The sequence below is a fragment of the Macaca nemestrina genome, chromosome 8 (assembly GCF_043159975.1).
Source record: "Macaca nemestrina isolate mMacNem1 chromosome 8, mMacNem.hap1, whole genome shotgun sequence".
In the NCBI taxonomy this organism is placed as follows: Eukaryota; Metazoa; Chordata; class Mammalia; order Primates; family Cercopithecidae; genus Macaca; species Macaca nemestrina.
Genome location: NC_092132.1, coordinates 41721268 through 41736336, shown reverse-complemented (window position 1 = coordinate 41736336; position 15069 = coordinate 41721268). Strand labels below are relative to the sequence as shown.

Below are 15069 nucleotides of genomic sequence, written 5' to 3'. Positions count from 1 at the left end.
TTTGGCAAGATTCTATTGCCTCTTCGATTGTTTTTAGAATTAGAATTTGAATGTGAGATGGCCATTTGTGAATCATTATAATAGCTATTTTAATTTAAAAATGAAGTTGGACTCTTTTTGATAGAAAGCCACATTTGATGGTTTAACAGTGTGGAGTGGTTTGCCAAATGGGTTATACAGTAGACATTTTCCATATATATTCTGTGTATAAGCTAAATGTGCAGTTCCGAGATTTGATGAAAATATATTGGGCAGGTGCAGTGGCTCAAGCCTATAATCACAGCACTTTTCGGAGGCCAAGGTGGGGTGCATCACTTGAGCTCAGGAGTTTGAGATCAGGCTGGGCAACATGGTGAAATCTCATCTCTATCAAAAATACAAAAAATTAGCCAGGTGTGGTGGTGAGTGCCTGTGGTCCCAGCTACTTGGCAGGCTGAGGTGGGAGGATCGCTTGAGCCTGGGAGGTGGCGGATGGAGTAAGCCAAGATCTGCCACTGCACTCCAGCCTGAGCAACAGAGCCAGATCCCATCTGACACTTTTATATGTACTTGTACATATACACTTTTTTTATATTACACTTTTAAAATGTACTTGTACAATATACAATATATCTGAAAATGCATCCTAACCATTTAAACTTTAATTTTCTTTTTTTTTTTTTTTAAGAGATGTGGTTTCACTCTGTTACCCAGGTTAGAGTGCAGAGGCACAATCACAGCTCACTGGATCCTTGAACTATGGGCTCAAGGAATCCTCCTGCTTCAGCCTCCTGAGTAGCAGAGATTACAGGTGCACACCACCTCACCCACTTAATTTTTAAACTTTTTTTTTTTATAGAGACATGGTCATGCCACCTTGCCCAGGAAATAGTTTTGAACCCCTGGGCTCAAACAATCCTCTTGCCTTGGCCTCCCAAAGTGCTGGGATTACAGGTGTGAGCCACCATGCCTGACTTAAAACTTAAATGTTAATTTAAAAATGTATGAGGAGTATATGGTTTTAGAGATTTATTTTAGATTAGAGAAAAAGTACTTGTAGCTCACTGGACATATGGCAAAGGCAAGGTATGCTTGGTTATTGGTACATCTACATTTGAAAGCTGCTTTTGGTATCCACTTGTTCCTAATCTCTTGGTGTCAAGGATACTGCTTAGTACATGATGTGCTCATCAGTAGTTAAGCTCCTTATCAATAGATAAGGTGAGTACCAAGTTAAATAGATTTCATTTAGCATATATAAGGAAGATTAATAATAGAATCTATAATGAATTGTAATCATAATAGGAGACTATACAACAGTTTAAGGTATAAAAAATTCATGATATCACCAAAACTGTAGGATGGCAAAACAGACTGTAGATACAGGAGCACAAAGGAAATGGAAAGCAGGCAAGACATGTAAGGTGGGTTAGACATTGGTCATGAATTCCTTTATCCATTTTAAATGGAATACCTAGTTAACTTCACCCAATTTCTTTTCAGGATTCCTAACAGAAACCTTTAATTTCAAACATAAGCAAAAAGTAAATGAACAATGAAAGAATATTTTTTGAAGTTAAAATAAAAGTGTAGTAATAATCATTATTTTTAACTTATTTTATGTTAAAATCCATTAAATAGGACATTGGATTTTTCTCCCCCTCCCCTCCCCTCCCCTCCTCTCTCCTCCCCTCCCCTCCCCTCTCCTTTCCTTATCTTACCTTTCCTTTCCTTTCTTTTTGATGGATTATCACTTTTGCCCAGGCTGTAGTGCAGTGGTGAAATCTTGGCTTATTGCAACCTCTACCTCCCGGGTTCAAGTGATTCTCCTGCTTCAGCCTCCTGAGTAGCTGGGATTACAGGCGCGGACCACCATGCTTAGCTAATATTTGTATTTTTAGTAGAGATGAGGTTTCGCCACGTTGGCCAGACTGGTCTTGAACTACTGACCTCAGGTGATCTGCCTGCCTCGGCCTCCCAAAGTGCTGGGTTTGCAGGCATGAGCCACCATGCCTGGCCTAATGTCTTGTGTTTCTAAGTTCTTTGCAGTAAATATATTAGAATACTGCTGAATCTCACTTAGTCCAAACAGACTTTCTATGTATTTCCTATTGCTGGAAGAACCCCCAAATCTACACCTCCTATAATTTTCAACTTTTTAATTGGCCCCACTATCCACTTTGTCATCTAAGCCAGAAAGGTAGGAATCATCTTAGATTTCTTTCCTTTCCCAACATTTTTTGATTTTATAATTTCCTCTCTCTGTATGTAAACTACGAATACTGTCTTTTTTAGGTTCTCATCTTCTGTCACCTAGACTAAGGCCAGTCTTCTAATTGGTCTCTCTGCTTCAGTTTTGGCCTGTTAATCACATCCTTCAAATACTGCTGTAGTGATTTGTAAAATGCAAATTTGATTATTTTTACCTTCTGCTTAAAAATGATTCAGTGACTTCTCATCACCAGAGAGAGTCACCATTCTCTGATGTATTCCTCACCTAATTCTAGGCATGAGCTTCACTCCATTCTAGATGTCTTAACTGGATTATGCTACTTGCACTTCTCTTATCTCTGCCTTTTTTTTTCTTTTTTCTTTTCCCTGAAATACTTCTTTTATTCCCTCTAGATCCTACTCCCAGTCCACAATTCTTACCCACTTGATGAGCACTTACTTATTTTTCTGGATTTAAGCATCATCTCCTTTATGATGCTTTCTTTGGATATCTCATGTGAATTAACCACTCACTTTTTTGTGCCACACTGGATTCTTCAGACCTTCAGTCTAGTACTCTTAAAAGTTTGTTATTATTAGTTGATTAGATCTGTTTAATTCCCCTTGACTGCTGTAGGCTTCTATGTTTTGGCACATAATGGGTCAGTAAATTAATGGAAGAAATAAGTCTAGTGTACTTACCATGGGCATGTTATTGTGGGGTAAACATTGCGTTTAAGTCCAGCTCTATGCTGTAGCTCAGCACTGTGATAATGTTTTATGGAAGATGGCAATCTAAATTTGTGGATGAATTAAAAATATAAACTATACAGATAGAATTTAATTGTTGTTATTCTTGGAAAAAAGACGACCAGCCCTGAGAGAGAATATTGTAGTGGGGTGAAAGATATTTTTGGGTTGATTAGAGAAGGTAGTCAAGAAGTGAGAGGCAAGTGATGGTAGTTTGACTACACAGAATACAGAGCACTGATATAGAGGGAGGGATCAGAAAAATGGAATACTCTATCTGAAGAAGGATTCTGAGGGGGAAATTAACATTAGTTTCCTTGGAGACTGGGGAACTAATCATGGAAAATTGCACAAAGAATAGTTATTGACAGATGATTTTGTCATATGTAGTCTGAAATGGTGCCATGACAATCAAGAGGAAATATAAGAGGGGGGAAATAATGATAGAATCAATGATATGTGATAATGAGAAGGTAGATTTGGGAGTAATACATAAATTGATATTGTGGAGAGGAAGGGTGACTGATTATTAGAAGTGATAAGATAGTAAGGATGGCCATAAGGATGGTTGATTATGAGAAAAAAGTAGTTGGTATACAATTTTTTTAGATAATAAAATAGGATAAAATGTTAATAACTATTTAAAAGAAATTTTAACACATAATTGTATTATTAAATCTTTAATGACTATTCCTGGGCATACTTCAAGTTACCACTGGAGTTTCCAGGTCTAGTAATTATGACCTAAAATAATTAGCTGATCAATTAAATTATAGAGAAAAGAGATATAAAATCAACCAAGGACACTGGCATTATATAGAGGCAGCACTATCAAGTGACTATAGTGCAAGATCTGAAGTGAGAGAAGATGTTGTTTTTGTTTTTAATTTTATTTTAAGTTTCAGGATACATGTGCAGGATGTGCAGGTTTGTTACATGGGCAAATGTGTGCCATGGTGGTTTGCTGCACCTATCAGCCCATCACCTAGGTATTAAGCCCACATGCATTAGCTATTTTTCTTGAGGCTTTACGTCCCCCATCCTACTGCCTGCCCCCCACCAACAGGCCCCAGTGTATGGTGTGTTGTTCCCCTCCCTGTGTCCGTGTGTTCTCATTGTTCAGCTCCCAAACATGTGGGATTTTAAGATAGGACTGTGTGATTGTCTTTCTTCTGAGTCACAAATGTTGTACTATCACCCATATTTCAAAGAAACAGTGATATCTCAAAACACATGATTTGGTTTTTAATTATTGTAAGTTCTTGTATCAGTCATTATTATTGCATTATCACTTTCACTGTTATCATTACTTTATGTTAAAGAAAAGAGAAATGAAACAATTGAGTTTACTTTGTAGTTTATTTAAATGACCTTTTGACCAAAATATGTATTTTCTCATTTTCTTTTCCACACTTATCATATTGGGAAACAGTGACCCCAAATTACCAGTGGTAATCAATAATAATGACTTTAAAAAGGTTTTCTTTTTAGTTAGGTTAAGTATAAAAGACTTCTGAAAAAATTGGGACAGAGATAAACTTCAGAAGCAATATGTATAATTCATGTAAAATTACATTTTATCGACTTTTAATAGTATATGATGAAATTAAACATTGATGCTATGTTTTTTATTGTCTTTGTATATAAAACTTTTGTTCTTAAACATTTTTCAGTCTTTTGAGCTCAGTGTTTAACTGATTTTGTTTGTAGAAAGAGCATTCTTTTTTTTCCAATGTTTGGATATTTAATTGCTTTTATGGAAATTATTTTGTTTATATATCTTAATATATTCTCTTATGTAGCATGCTTTTGCTTGAATTGAAAGAAATGTATGGACAAAAATTTCCCCCCTAAAATTTTTTAAAATCTAAAATTTTAGATTTCAGTCAAAATGTAATTTAGACATTTTCAGAATTTTAATTTCACTAAAAAAACTTGTAGAAACTCTTATTTGTTTTAAGAATGGAATTAATTATTTCTTTTTTGTTTTGTCTTTTCTGTCTTTTCTAACTTGCTTTCGTGGATATTCACTCCAGGAGGACAAAGTGGTTAGAGTCTTTTTTTCTGTCTAATATTAGTTTTTCCTTATTGTTGTTATTGCCAGTTTTAATTTTATAGCTATATTTAATTTATATACTTCTCAGTGTTTTGTTATAGTTATGATGCATGGTCATTGCTAAACATTATGGCATATTTAAGCATGCTATCTGCTTTTACTGAAAAACTTACATTAAATTATTTATACTTTATATATTATAGATAAAAAATTGATTATTTGATTTTTAAAGAGGCTTGCCTTTTTAGAATTTTTTTCAAGGAGACTCATAGCATTCCTCATTGTGATAAAATTTCCATAATCTTCTATTATGCTAAACTCATTGTTGCACTGCTAAGGTTTTAAAATCTTATCTTTCTGACTTAGTATAAAGATTTAACTGTTGTAATAAGTAATAACACTGAATATGAATTTTCTGAAGTATGTATTTGGCAGTTGATTATAAGTATTTCATGTATTTTATTTTTCTCATATGTTTTAGAATTTGGTAAAATTTTTATCTTATTATCTTCATGTTAAATATTGGATGTATTTATACTTTAAAAATACTCAGGTGGATACGACTAGACTACAGGCTAGGTTTTAATAATCTGTTAGTGTGTGTGTGCCCTTAGTGGTCTGATTTGAATTTGGATTTGCCATGGAGACTGATGACTCCCTGCAAATACAGATAAAAATCCTTTTATCTGATTCTTTTGGATGAGTCAGACTTAAACTTGAGGACTTTTCAAGTTTACCCATTTCAAATTGGCATAAAACTCAAAGAGAATATCATTCAGCTGATAGTTTCTAAATAGTGTCTTCTTTTTTTTTTCTTTTACCAGCTGGAGCCTTTTTCTTCCCCTCCAAGTCTTTAGTTACTCAGTTGGGGATGATGTAGATGGTGGCAAATATTGAATGTGGGCTTAGAATAAAATCTCTGAGTAAAAGAAAGGTTACTACAATTTCTTTCTTTTTCTTTCCCTTTAAAAAAAAACCTGTAGGAATCCTACCAAATTTTAGATGCAATTTTGAAGATATATGGGTCAATTTCTGTAGACGTGTCCCAGACTGTGCATCATCCTTGATCTGGGGCAGGTTCCCTAGAGAACCTATGAGCTATCTACCAGCCCACCTGATCTTCTGACTCACAAGTAGCACAATTCAGTCAATTTATAACCTTTAGAATATCTGGTGCTACTTTTGTGTACAGAGTTAATGCAGGATGCATAATAGTCGAATTATTGTTTGTGGCTTCTGTAATGAATTCTGACACCTGCCCCAGAAATGAGGCACTTAATGATGATAAAACCCAGCTTTAGAAATGACTTTTATGCATTGATAAGATTTCATAATTTAGCAGTCTATATTTTAAATTTAAGATTGACTACAAGATAAAAGTATAATTTTGTGTGGATTTGGGACATTGCAAATAAAATTCAGCAGGCCTTTTTATAATACTATACATCACTGTTCAATAGAACTTTCAGCAATGATGAAAATGTTTTACATCTTCACTATCCAGTTCAGTATGTTCTAGTCACATATAGCTATTGAACACTTGAAAAGTGGCTAGTTGACTGAGAAACTGAATTTTAAATTTTCTTTAATTTTAATTCATTTTAATTTAAATAACCACATGTGGTTAATGGTTAAAGTAAACCTAAGTCTAGATAGCAAATTCTATGAGTTTTCAACTTCTAAGGCAATATAGAAGCTCTTGAACTCATACTAGTAATATGATGTATGTTCTAGCAGTGGATGTGAATGCCATACAGACTCTAAGAAGAGTATACTTGTTAGTCCCAATCGTATCTAATGCCAAGGAGGATAATGGGCAAGGGACATTCTGCCAAGGTAGACTCAAGGGATATGAAAGACAGTCATCAAGGGAAAATATCTAGATAGCTCAATCAGGGGCAACCAGATAGGCTAACCAATGAAACTAAGCTATTGTTCATATACGGGTTGCTGTGTGCTATGGACAGTTGTCGCTGTATATTTATGATTGTTCATATTTATGAATGAGAGTTTTTATTACAGTTACCTTGATTTTTCTCAATCATTGTGTATTGGGTGTATTGGGAACAGGTATAATTTGTCTTCTAGTGTATAGTTGAGTGGTTCACAATGATGCACACTGGGCCATGATGGTAAGATTTGTTTTTCCTCAGAGATCCAGGATTTGGAATTAGATTTTATAACTAGATTAAACTTTGGGATTACCTCCTTTAGGGAGGAGGAGAATGTATTACATGCAAAATATATGTATGGAATGTTGAATAGCTGAAAAAGGAGACTGTTATCGACTATGCTCAATGGCTCAACAACCTTTTTTTGTGTGTGTGGGTGGTGGGGAGGAAGGTGGGGGTCACTCACTCTGTTGCCCAGGCTGGAGTGCAGTGGTGTGATCTCAGCTCACTGCAACCTCCACCTCCCGAGTTCAAGCGATTCTCCTGCCTCAGCCTCCCAAGTGGCTGGGATTACAGGTGCCTGTCACCTCCCCCGGGTACTTTTTTGTGTGTGTATTTTTAGTAGAGACAGAGTTTCACCATGTTGGCCCAGCTGATCTCGAATGCCTCGGCCTCCTAAAGTGCTGGGATTATAGGCGTGAGCTACTGCGCCCCTCCTCCAACAGACATTTTTAACTTCCTTCCCTCTTGCAGTCCCCACTGGAAGAATATAAACTATTCTTAGCTTTCCTTGTAACTGGAAATGGCTGTGTGACACAGTTCTAGCAAATGAGTTTATAAGAAAGTATTTGAGAACTGCTGGGAGGTCATGAGTTAAAAAAAAAGATGTAGCTGGCACAACCTTTTAGTGCAAAAGTAATGTTTTGACTTGACCAGCCATTTGTGATGATGAAGGAAGGGCCAAGAGCCCTGGAGTCATTAGCATGACATTGTTGAGCCACTGATTCGATGTAATCAGATACTTTTCCCAATGTGAGAAAAATATTCCCTTCCCAAATTTGTTTCTGTCACCAGTAGTCAATGTTTTTTTGCTTCTTATACCCAAAAATACTCCTAATGGAAACACTAGTAAGATATGCAGTGTGCAGCAGGGAAGCCATACAAACATCTAGAGTTGATTTTCTTCAGAAATGCAGAAGTGCAGTAAAGGAAGTGCATGATGATCATTGCCCAGTACTCATCTATATGTTTTTGCCTCTATACATGTTTTAAGAAGTAGGATCATTTAACACATTTTCTCATTTATTACATATAAATAGCCTCAGGCTGTTAGTAGTAAATTACTATGAACATGTTGGTCTTAGAGATTGAATTTTTCCTCAGTTATGAATTATTCTATTTTGCATAGGATCAAAATAAAGAGAATTGAAATTTTTTAAACATAATTTTACATTTCCCAGACCTTTTAGGATGCATAGAGCAAATAAGTAAACTTACGCTCTATGGTAAATTATTTTCTCACAGGCCAGAACATGTATCTAACTGTTCATCTATTACTAAATACTGACCTTGGCATGTCTAGTGAGAACCACATGAAATTAAAGTTTTGGAACAAAATTAAGCCCGTTTCACTGTCTAGAGGCATATCATCTGTTTATAGAAAGACAACTTTAATGTGGGTGTTAAATTATTCCTTTTTCTCTTTTTACAACAGTTATTAGTTTTCTTAGGATATTGGTATCTCTTGAGACAACACTAGATAAAAGTGTCACTTGTTATTAACAGGTTGTTAACTTTTATTGTACAAGAATAATGTTACTAATGATCACGATTATTGAAATGAAGGGTGTGGAAGGGTGATATATGGCTTGCAGTAATTCTCACATTTCAGAAGCATACAAGTTATCTCTTGGTTTGCAGCTGCAGCTACGATATTCAGAGGAAGGTGCTCTGTGTTTTCAATGTAATCTCTTTCTGATTAAGTACATTATACCTTCATAATTTAAGCACATAGGCCTTCATAACCTATGTATTCTTCTAGCTGCTCATTGTTCTCATATAGAGTTGCAATTTAGCATATACTTACACTAAATAAAGTATATGCAATTTAGCATATACTTAAAAGTATTTTTCAAATTACATCATTTTTTATTATTCCATTTCATCTGGGCAGTGGCTGTGTGGAGCTGGAGCTTCATTCCAGTAAATACTGACTTAACACTGGTAGATTAATTTATTTGCATTTGCACTTCTATTTGTTAATACAGTAACATGTAAATCACCTTAACAAAATCGTTCTAGAAACTGAATATAACAGTCTGTCATAGCAAACTTATAAAAAAATCACAAGTTTATGTATTACTGCTACCATTAGACCTATTATATTGTAAACCTGACAAAGACCAGCATTCTTACCTTGTTTAACCAGGAAATTAGACAAACATCCAGAGTATTTTTATCAGCAACATAGAAGTATTTTGGACTGTATTATTCAGACAGCATACTATTCAATAAGAATATGGGACAAAATGAATCTAGAAGGCTAGAAGAGTTTTGAGTAATTTAAAAGGCAGAGAGAGGCTACTGACTATTTGTTTTAATATGTTATACATTATGAATCTTTTTTCTAAACTTAGAATGTATAATTCTAAGTTTATAAATTATAATTTTAAAAATTATATATTTTATATATAAAAATTTATATAAAAATTATATATTTTACATATTTTAAAATTATAATTTTAATTATAAAATTTAATTATAAAATTTAAAATTATAGTTATAAAATTATTTTAATTCTAAAATTTTAAAATTTAAAATTTAAATTTAAATTAAATTAAAATTAAAATTAAAATTTTTAAATTATAATTTTAATTATGAAATTTAAAATTATTATAAAATTATAATTTTAATTCTAAGTTTAGAAATTATAATTTTAAAATTATGGTTTTAAAAACCATTCACCTGCTTGCATATTTAGAATAAATTCACAAATGAACTTAGAAAACCTGATTTAGTTCTTGATATGGTTCGGATTTGTATCCCTGATCAAATCTCATGTTCCCTTGTAATCCCCAGTGTTAGAGGTGGGGCCTGGTGAGAGGTGATTGATCATGGGGGTGGATCCTTCATGAATGGTTTAGCACCATCCCTTTGGTGCTGTTCTCCTGATAGAGTTCTTACAAGATCTAGTTGTTTAAAAGTGTGTAACACCTCCCTACTCCTCTCTTTTGCTCCTGCTCTGGCCATGTAATATGTCCTGGCTTCCCCTTTGCCTTCCGCCATGATTGCATGTTTCCTGAGGCTGTGTTTGTTTGTTTTCTGAGGCCTCCCCAGAAGCCAAGCAGACGCCAGAATCATGCTTCCTGTACAGCCTGAGAAACTGCGAGCCAATTAAACCTGTTTTCTTTATAAATTATGCAGTCTCAGGTATTTCTTTATAGCAATATGAGAATGGACTAATACAGTTCTCCTATAAAAAGGGATTAAAATTCACACTGTGAAAATTCTGTGAATTAAAATATCCTATAGGGCAATTATAAAAAATGTATATGACAACTGAAAATATTAATAAAGAACATATGTTGAAGTTTTATAGAAGATGATATTAGTAAGAACTGATTTAAAATGACTTTCAGTTTGGCTGGGATAGAGTTCACAGAAAGTTGGAGAGATGACAAAGCATACTTATAATTGCAGCATACCTAACTTTTTGTGAGCAGGCACAGGTCATACATTTTTATTATATATTTTACTGCTTTTTAATCTTTTAGATAAGTTTGTTTTGAGCAAGTTATTTCAATCGTGAATACCATTCCATCCAATCTATAACTGAAAATGAAATCTATTTTCTTATCCTGCATGGGATTCCCGTAACTATAAAATACCATCAGTGAGAGTTTATGAGCTCCTAAAGTGGGAGAAAATGTCAGTGGCTATATAGGGTTGGTGGATTTGAGAGTTGAGAAGAGAATAAAAAGATAGAGGAGTCAAGGATGACAACTAGCTTTCTGCACTGAATGAGGATATTTGTGCTGAAACCAGTATATGGAAGATGGAAGAGCCTTTTTGGGGTGGTGGGGGTCAGAGGGTGAGGGTAGGGAAGGCAATGATTTTATGAAGATATTGAATTTGAAGAGCCTTCAGGAAACCAGGGTAGATATGTTCATTAATATCATTTAACATTTATTGGCCAGGTGTGGTGACTCACACCTATAATCCCAGCACTTTGGGAGGCCAAGGTGGGCAGATCACTTGAGGCCAGGAGCTTGAGACTAGCCTGGCCAACGTGGTGAACTCTACTCTACTAAAAATGCAAAAAAAAAGTTAGCCTAGTGTGGTGGTGCACGCCTGTACTCCCAGCCACACAGGGGTGAGGGGATGGTTTCGGGATTGTTCAAGCATATTACAGTTATTGTGCACTTTATTTCTATTATTATTACATTGTAATATATAATGAAATAATTATACAATTCATCATAATATAGAATCAGTGGGAGCCCTGAGCCTGTTTTCCTGCAACTAGATGGTTCCACCTGGAGTCGATGGGAGACAGTGACAGATCATCGGGCATTAGATTCTGATAAGCAGTGAGCAACCTAGATCCCTCCCATGTGCGGTTCACGATAGGGTTTGTGTTCCTATGATAATCTAATGCCGACACTGATCTGACAGGAGGCAGAGCTCAGGCAGTAATGCAAGTGATGGGGAGCTGCTGTAAATATAGATAAAGCTTTGCTTGCTCCCACCACTCACCTCCTGCTGTGCAGCCCAGTTCCTAACAGGTCATGGATTGGTACTCGTGATCTGTTGGGGGTATCTTTGATCTAATAGGTTCTGCATAGATTCTTCTCTTGTTAGCTTTGTCGGGTCTTTCCAGGGCCTTGGTTTAATATGTCTGACTAGGACAGAGCTGGGAAAGAACACCATATGGACCAGGTCTTTTTTGTATGAAACTGCTTGTGATTTCTCATCTCTGGCAGAATAAATTGATATATTTTCATTTTCAAGACCAGCCTGACCAACGTGGAGAAACCCTACCTCTACTAAAAAATGCAAAAATTAACCGGGCATGTGACCCACCTGTAATCTCAGCTACTTGGGAGGCTGAGGCAGGAGAATCGCTTGAACCCAGGAGGTGGAGGTTGCAGTGAGCCGAGATCGTGCCACTGCACTCCAGCCTGGGTGACAGAGCAAGACCCTGTCTCCAAAGAAACAAACAAAGAAACAAAAAGAAAATGATTTGTGGGTTGTTTTTCATTAAAAGGTAAACCTTACTGAGGACTTCCTTACCCTCACTATCTGCCTAAATAATTTCTTAACTCCTGTACCATCAGTGCTTTATTTTGATCTTTTGATGATGTCATGTTTCTCTGATTATTCACAATCTTTTGGACTTGTATTGGTGTGGGCACATTTGAGGAAGTAAGCACTTCTTGTTCTCTTTACAAACTGGCTTCAGCAGGAAAAGGCTTTTACCAGTTAGCCTGTTCAGAGATTCTAGACCAAGTGTCTTCAGGATCCATGGGCAGGCTTGCTGCTGGAGTCTGTGGGTCAGATGGCTTGGTACCTAGGTCAGTGGACAAGCAGGCCTGACTCTTGTGTCCACAGGGGCTGGCATGTTTCCAGCATATGTGTGTGGCCTGGAGTCTGCATTCATAAGGACTGACTTGCAGCCTAGGGTATCATGGGCTGGCCTGGTCCTGGGTGGATCTAGAGCCTGGGACTGTGGGTGCTGGCATGGAGTCTCTGTCCACAGGTGCTGGCCTGATGACTGGAGCTACTAGGTTCAACCTGGAGTCTGAGGCTGTGGGGGCTAGCCTGGTGATGGGACTTGCTTGATCCCTGAGTCAACATGAAAGGCTTGAAGTCTAGGTCTATAGGGTCTAGCCTGGAGCCTGAGGCCACAGAGCTGGCCCAGCACTGGAAAAGGACAGGAACCTTGGTGTGTAGGAGCTGGTCTTATCCTGATGTGGGCCTAGAGTCTGAGTTCACTGTGGGGGAGCCTGGAGCCTGGGGCCGGGAGGAATGGCCTGGTGCTAGGGGAAGCTTGGAGATGGGGTCCACAGGAGCTGGCTTTGTGCCAGTGGTCACTGGGGAAGGCCTGATGCTGGGGTACCCACTGAAGTCAGGTGCTTGCTTCACCCTCTTCCCCACTCAACCCACAGAAATTATCTCTCTTGGCACTGTACTGCACGGATGTGAGGGAGGGGTGATGTAAATAATGTGAAACTGTCCTTCCTACCCCCTTCAATGCGTCTGTTCTTATTTCTGTGTTCCACTCAGGTACTATAATCTCTTACCTGGATTCCTTAGCTCTTGTGAATGTATTTTTATGGTTGGATCGCTGTTTAAATTGATGTTTCTGAGAGGGGGTGAGGGTAGAAAAGTCCTACTCTGCCATCTTCCTGATATCACTCTCTGTATTTCTCTTATTGTGTACTATTCCTTTCTCATTTGTATTACTATGTTTGTATTTTTAAATATGGTTTCTTTGTTAAAGAATATAATTCTTTACCACATATGCTGAAAATATCTCAGGTCTTATTTTTTCTTTTGACTTCATTTAGATGTAAAACCATTTAATTGCCTTTAGTCAAATTTATCAGTCTTTTTAGCACTGGATTTTGTTACACATAGTAAAAGTTTATTTCAATATTACAAAAATGAATTCTCCAATATTTTATCTTTTTTGTAGAATAGTTATTAAGTTTTAAAAATTATTTACGGCTTTGATTTATTCAGAATTCATTTTGCTGTATAATATAAGATATGGATCCTACTTTATTTCATATTGTTACTCATTTGTCATAATACTATTTATTGAGTAACCTATTTTTTTGTCTACTAATGTTCACAGCCACTTTTTTCATATGTAGAATTCCCATATGCATTCTGGCACATTTCTGGTCTTTTTAGTCTGCCCATTGATTTTTTAATTATTTTGCAAATACAAGTACCACATAGTTTAATGACTGCATCTTTTTAGTATGTGTTACTAGTAGCTTGTAGCAATGGTCAGTGGCATACTAAGGGACTATTGTTGGTAGTGGACCACCCTGGCTCTAGACAGTGTGAGGTGGATGAACTGTCTGTAGAAAATATTTTAAAAATATGGAAAGGGACTAAAAATTGGCCTGTTTATTAACTCCATATGTGAACAAAACTAAATTTAATACTAAATTTAGTGTTAAAATACTCCTCCCCACTGTGGCAGATTACAACTCCTATCTCCCCCACCCCCACATTTGTTACACTACTGGAGTTAGTTTCCTCACATTACTCTTCTTTACAAAAATTTCCTGGCTATTTTATTTCCTTTCAGAAAGTGTAACTTGAACATAATAAGATGCACAGAATTTAAGCATAGTTTGACGAATTTTGAAAGATATGTATATTCCCAATGTGCCTAGCACCACATCAAGATATATATTGTTTTCATCATCCTAGGAGGTTTATGCATGCCCTTTTTCTGTCAGTTTTTTATCCCCATCTCCCAAAAGACAATCACCTTTCTGACATTTATTACCATAGGTAGATTTGCCTGTTTTTGAACTTCATATAAATGGAATCATATAATATGTAGTATCCTCTTTCAATTCAAAATCTATGAGATTCATCCATGATGTTGCCTATAACTGTAGTTTGTTCCTTTTTATTGCTGATACTACTTTATTATATGAATATGCCACAATTTGTTTATCCATTCTTCTGTTGTGGGAATAAGGATTGCTTCCAATGTTGTTGGCTACAATAAAGCCACTGTAAACATTTGTGTTCAGGTCTTTTTGTGGGCTTTTATGTTTCTTTTTGGTAGAACCTAGGAGTAGAGTATGCCGGATCAAGAAGCTGGATTCAATTTTCATTGCAAACAGTTTTGCAAAGGTCATATACAATTTTATATTCTTATCAGCCAAATATGAACACTCTGGTTGCTCCCTAACTTCACCAGCATTTGGCTGGGTTACTGGTTTGGCTTTTTGTTTCCATTTTTCTAATGACCAATGATGATGAGCATTATTTGTGTTTTTTGGCCATTCATATTACTTCTTTTGAGAAATGTCTGCTTCAATCTTATGCCTAAATTTGGGTTGTTTGTCTTTTTATTATTGACTTACAGATGTTCTCACTCTATATATACCGAACAAATATCATATATAGATGGTTCCTGACTTATGATGG

The 15069-nt window shown here is 36.1% G+C and overlaps 1 protein-coding gene across 34 annotated transcripts in view; it reads left to right on the top strand.

Moving 5' to 3' along the window:
* LOC105476014 (regulating synaptic membrane exocytosis 2) overlaps positions 1-15069 on the top strand; it is a 763868-nt gene that overhangs the window by 196618 nt on the left and 552181 nt on the right. For 24 of the 34 annotated variants that reach the window (XM_024790995.2, XM_024791001.2, XM_024790994.2 and 21 more), the window contains one exon: positions 4977-4988. The exons of the other annotated variants lie outside the window; for them this stretch is intronic. In XM_024790995.2, the coding sequence (XP_024646763.2) occupies positions 4977-4988 (12 nt within the window). The remainder of the gene's footprint in view (positions 1-4976; positions 4989-15069) is intronic. 34 annotated transcript variants of the gene reach the window in all.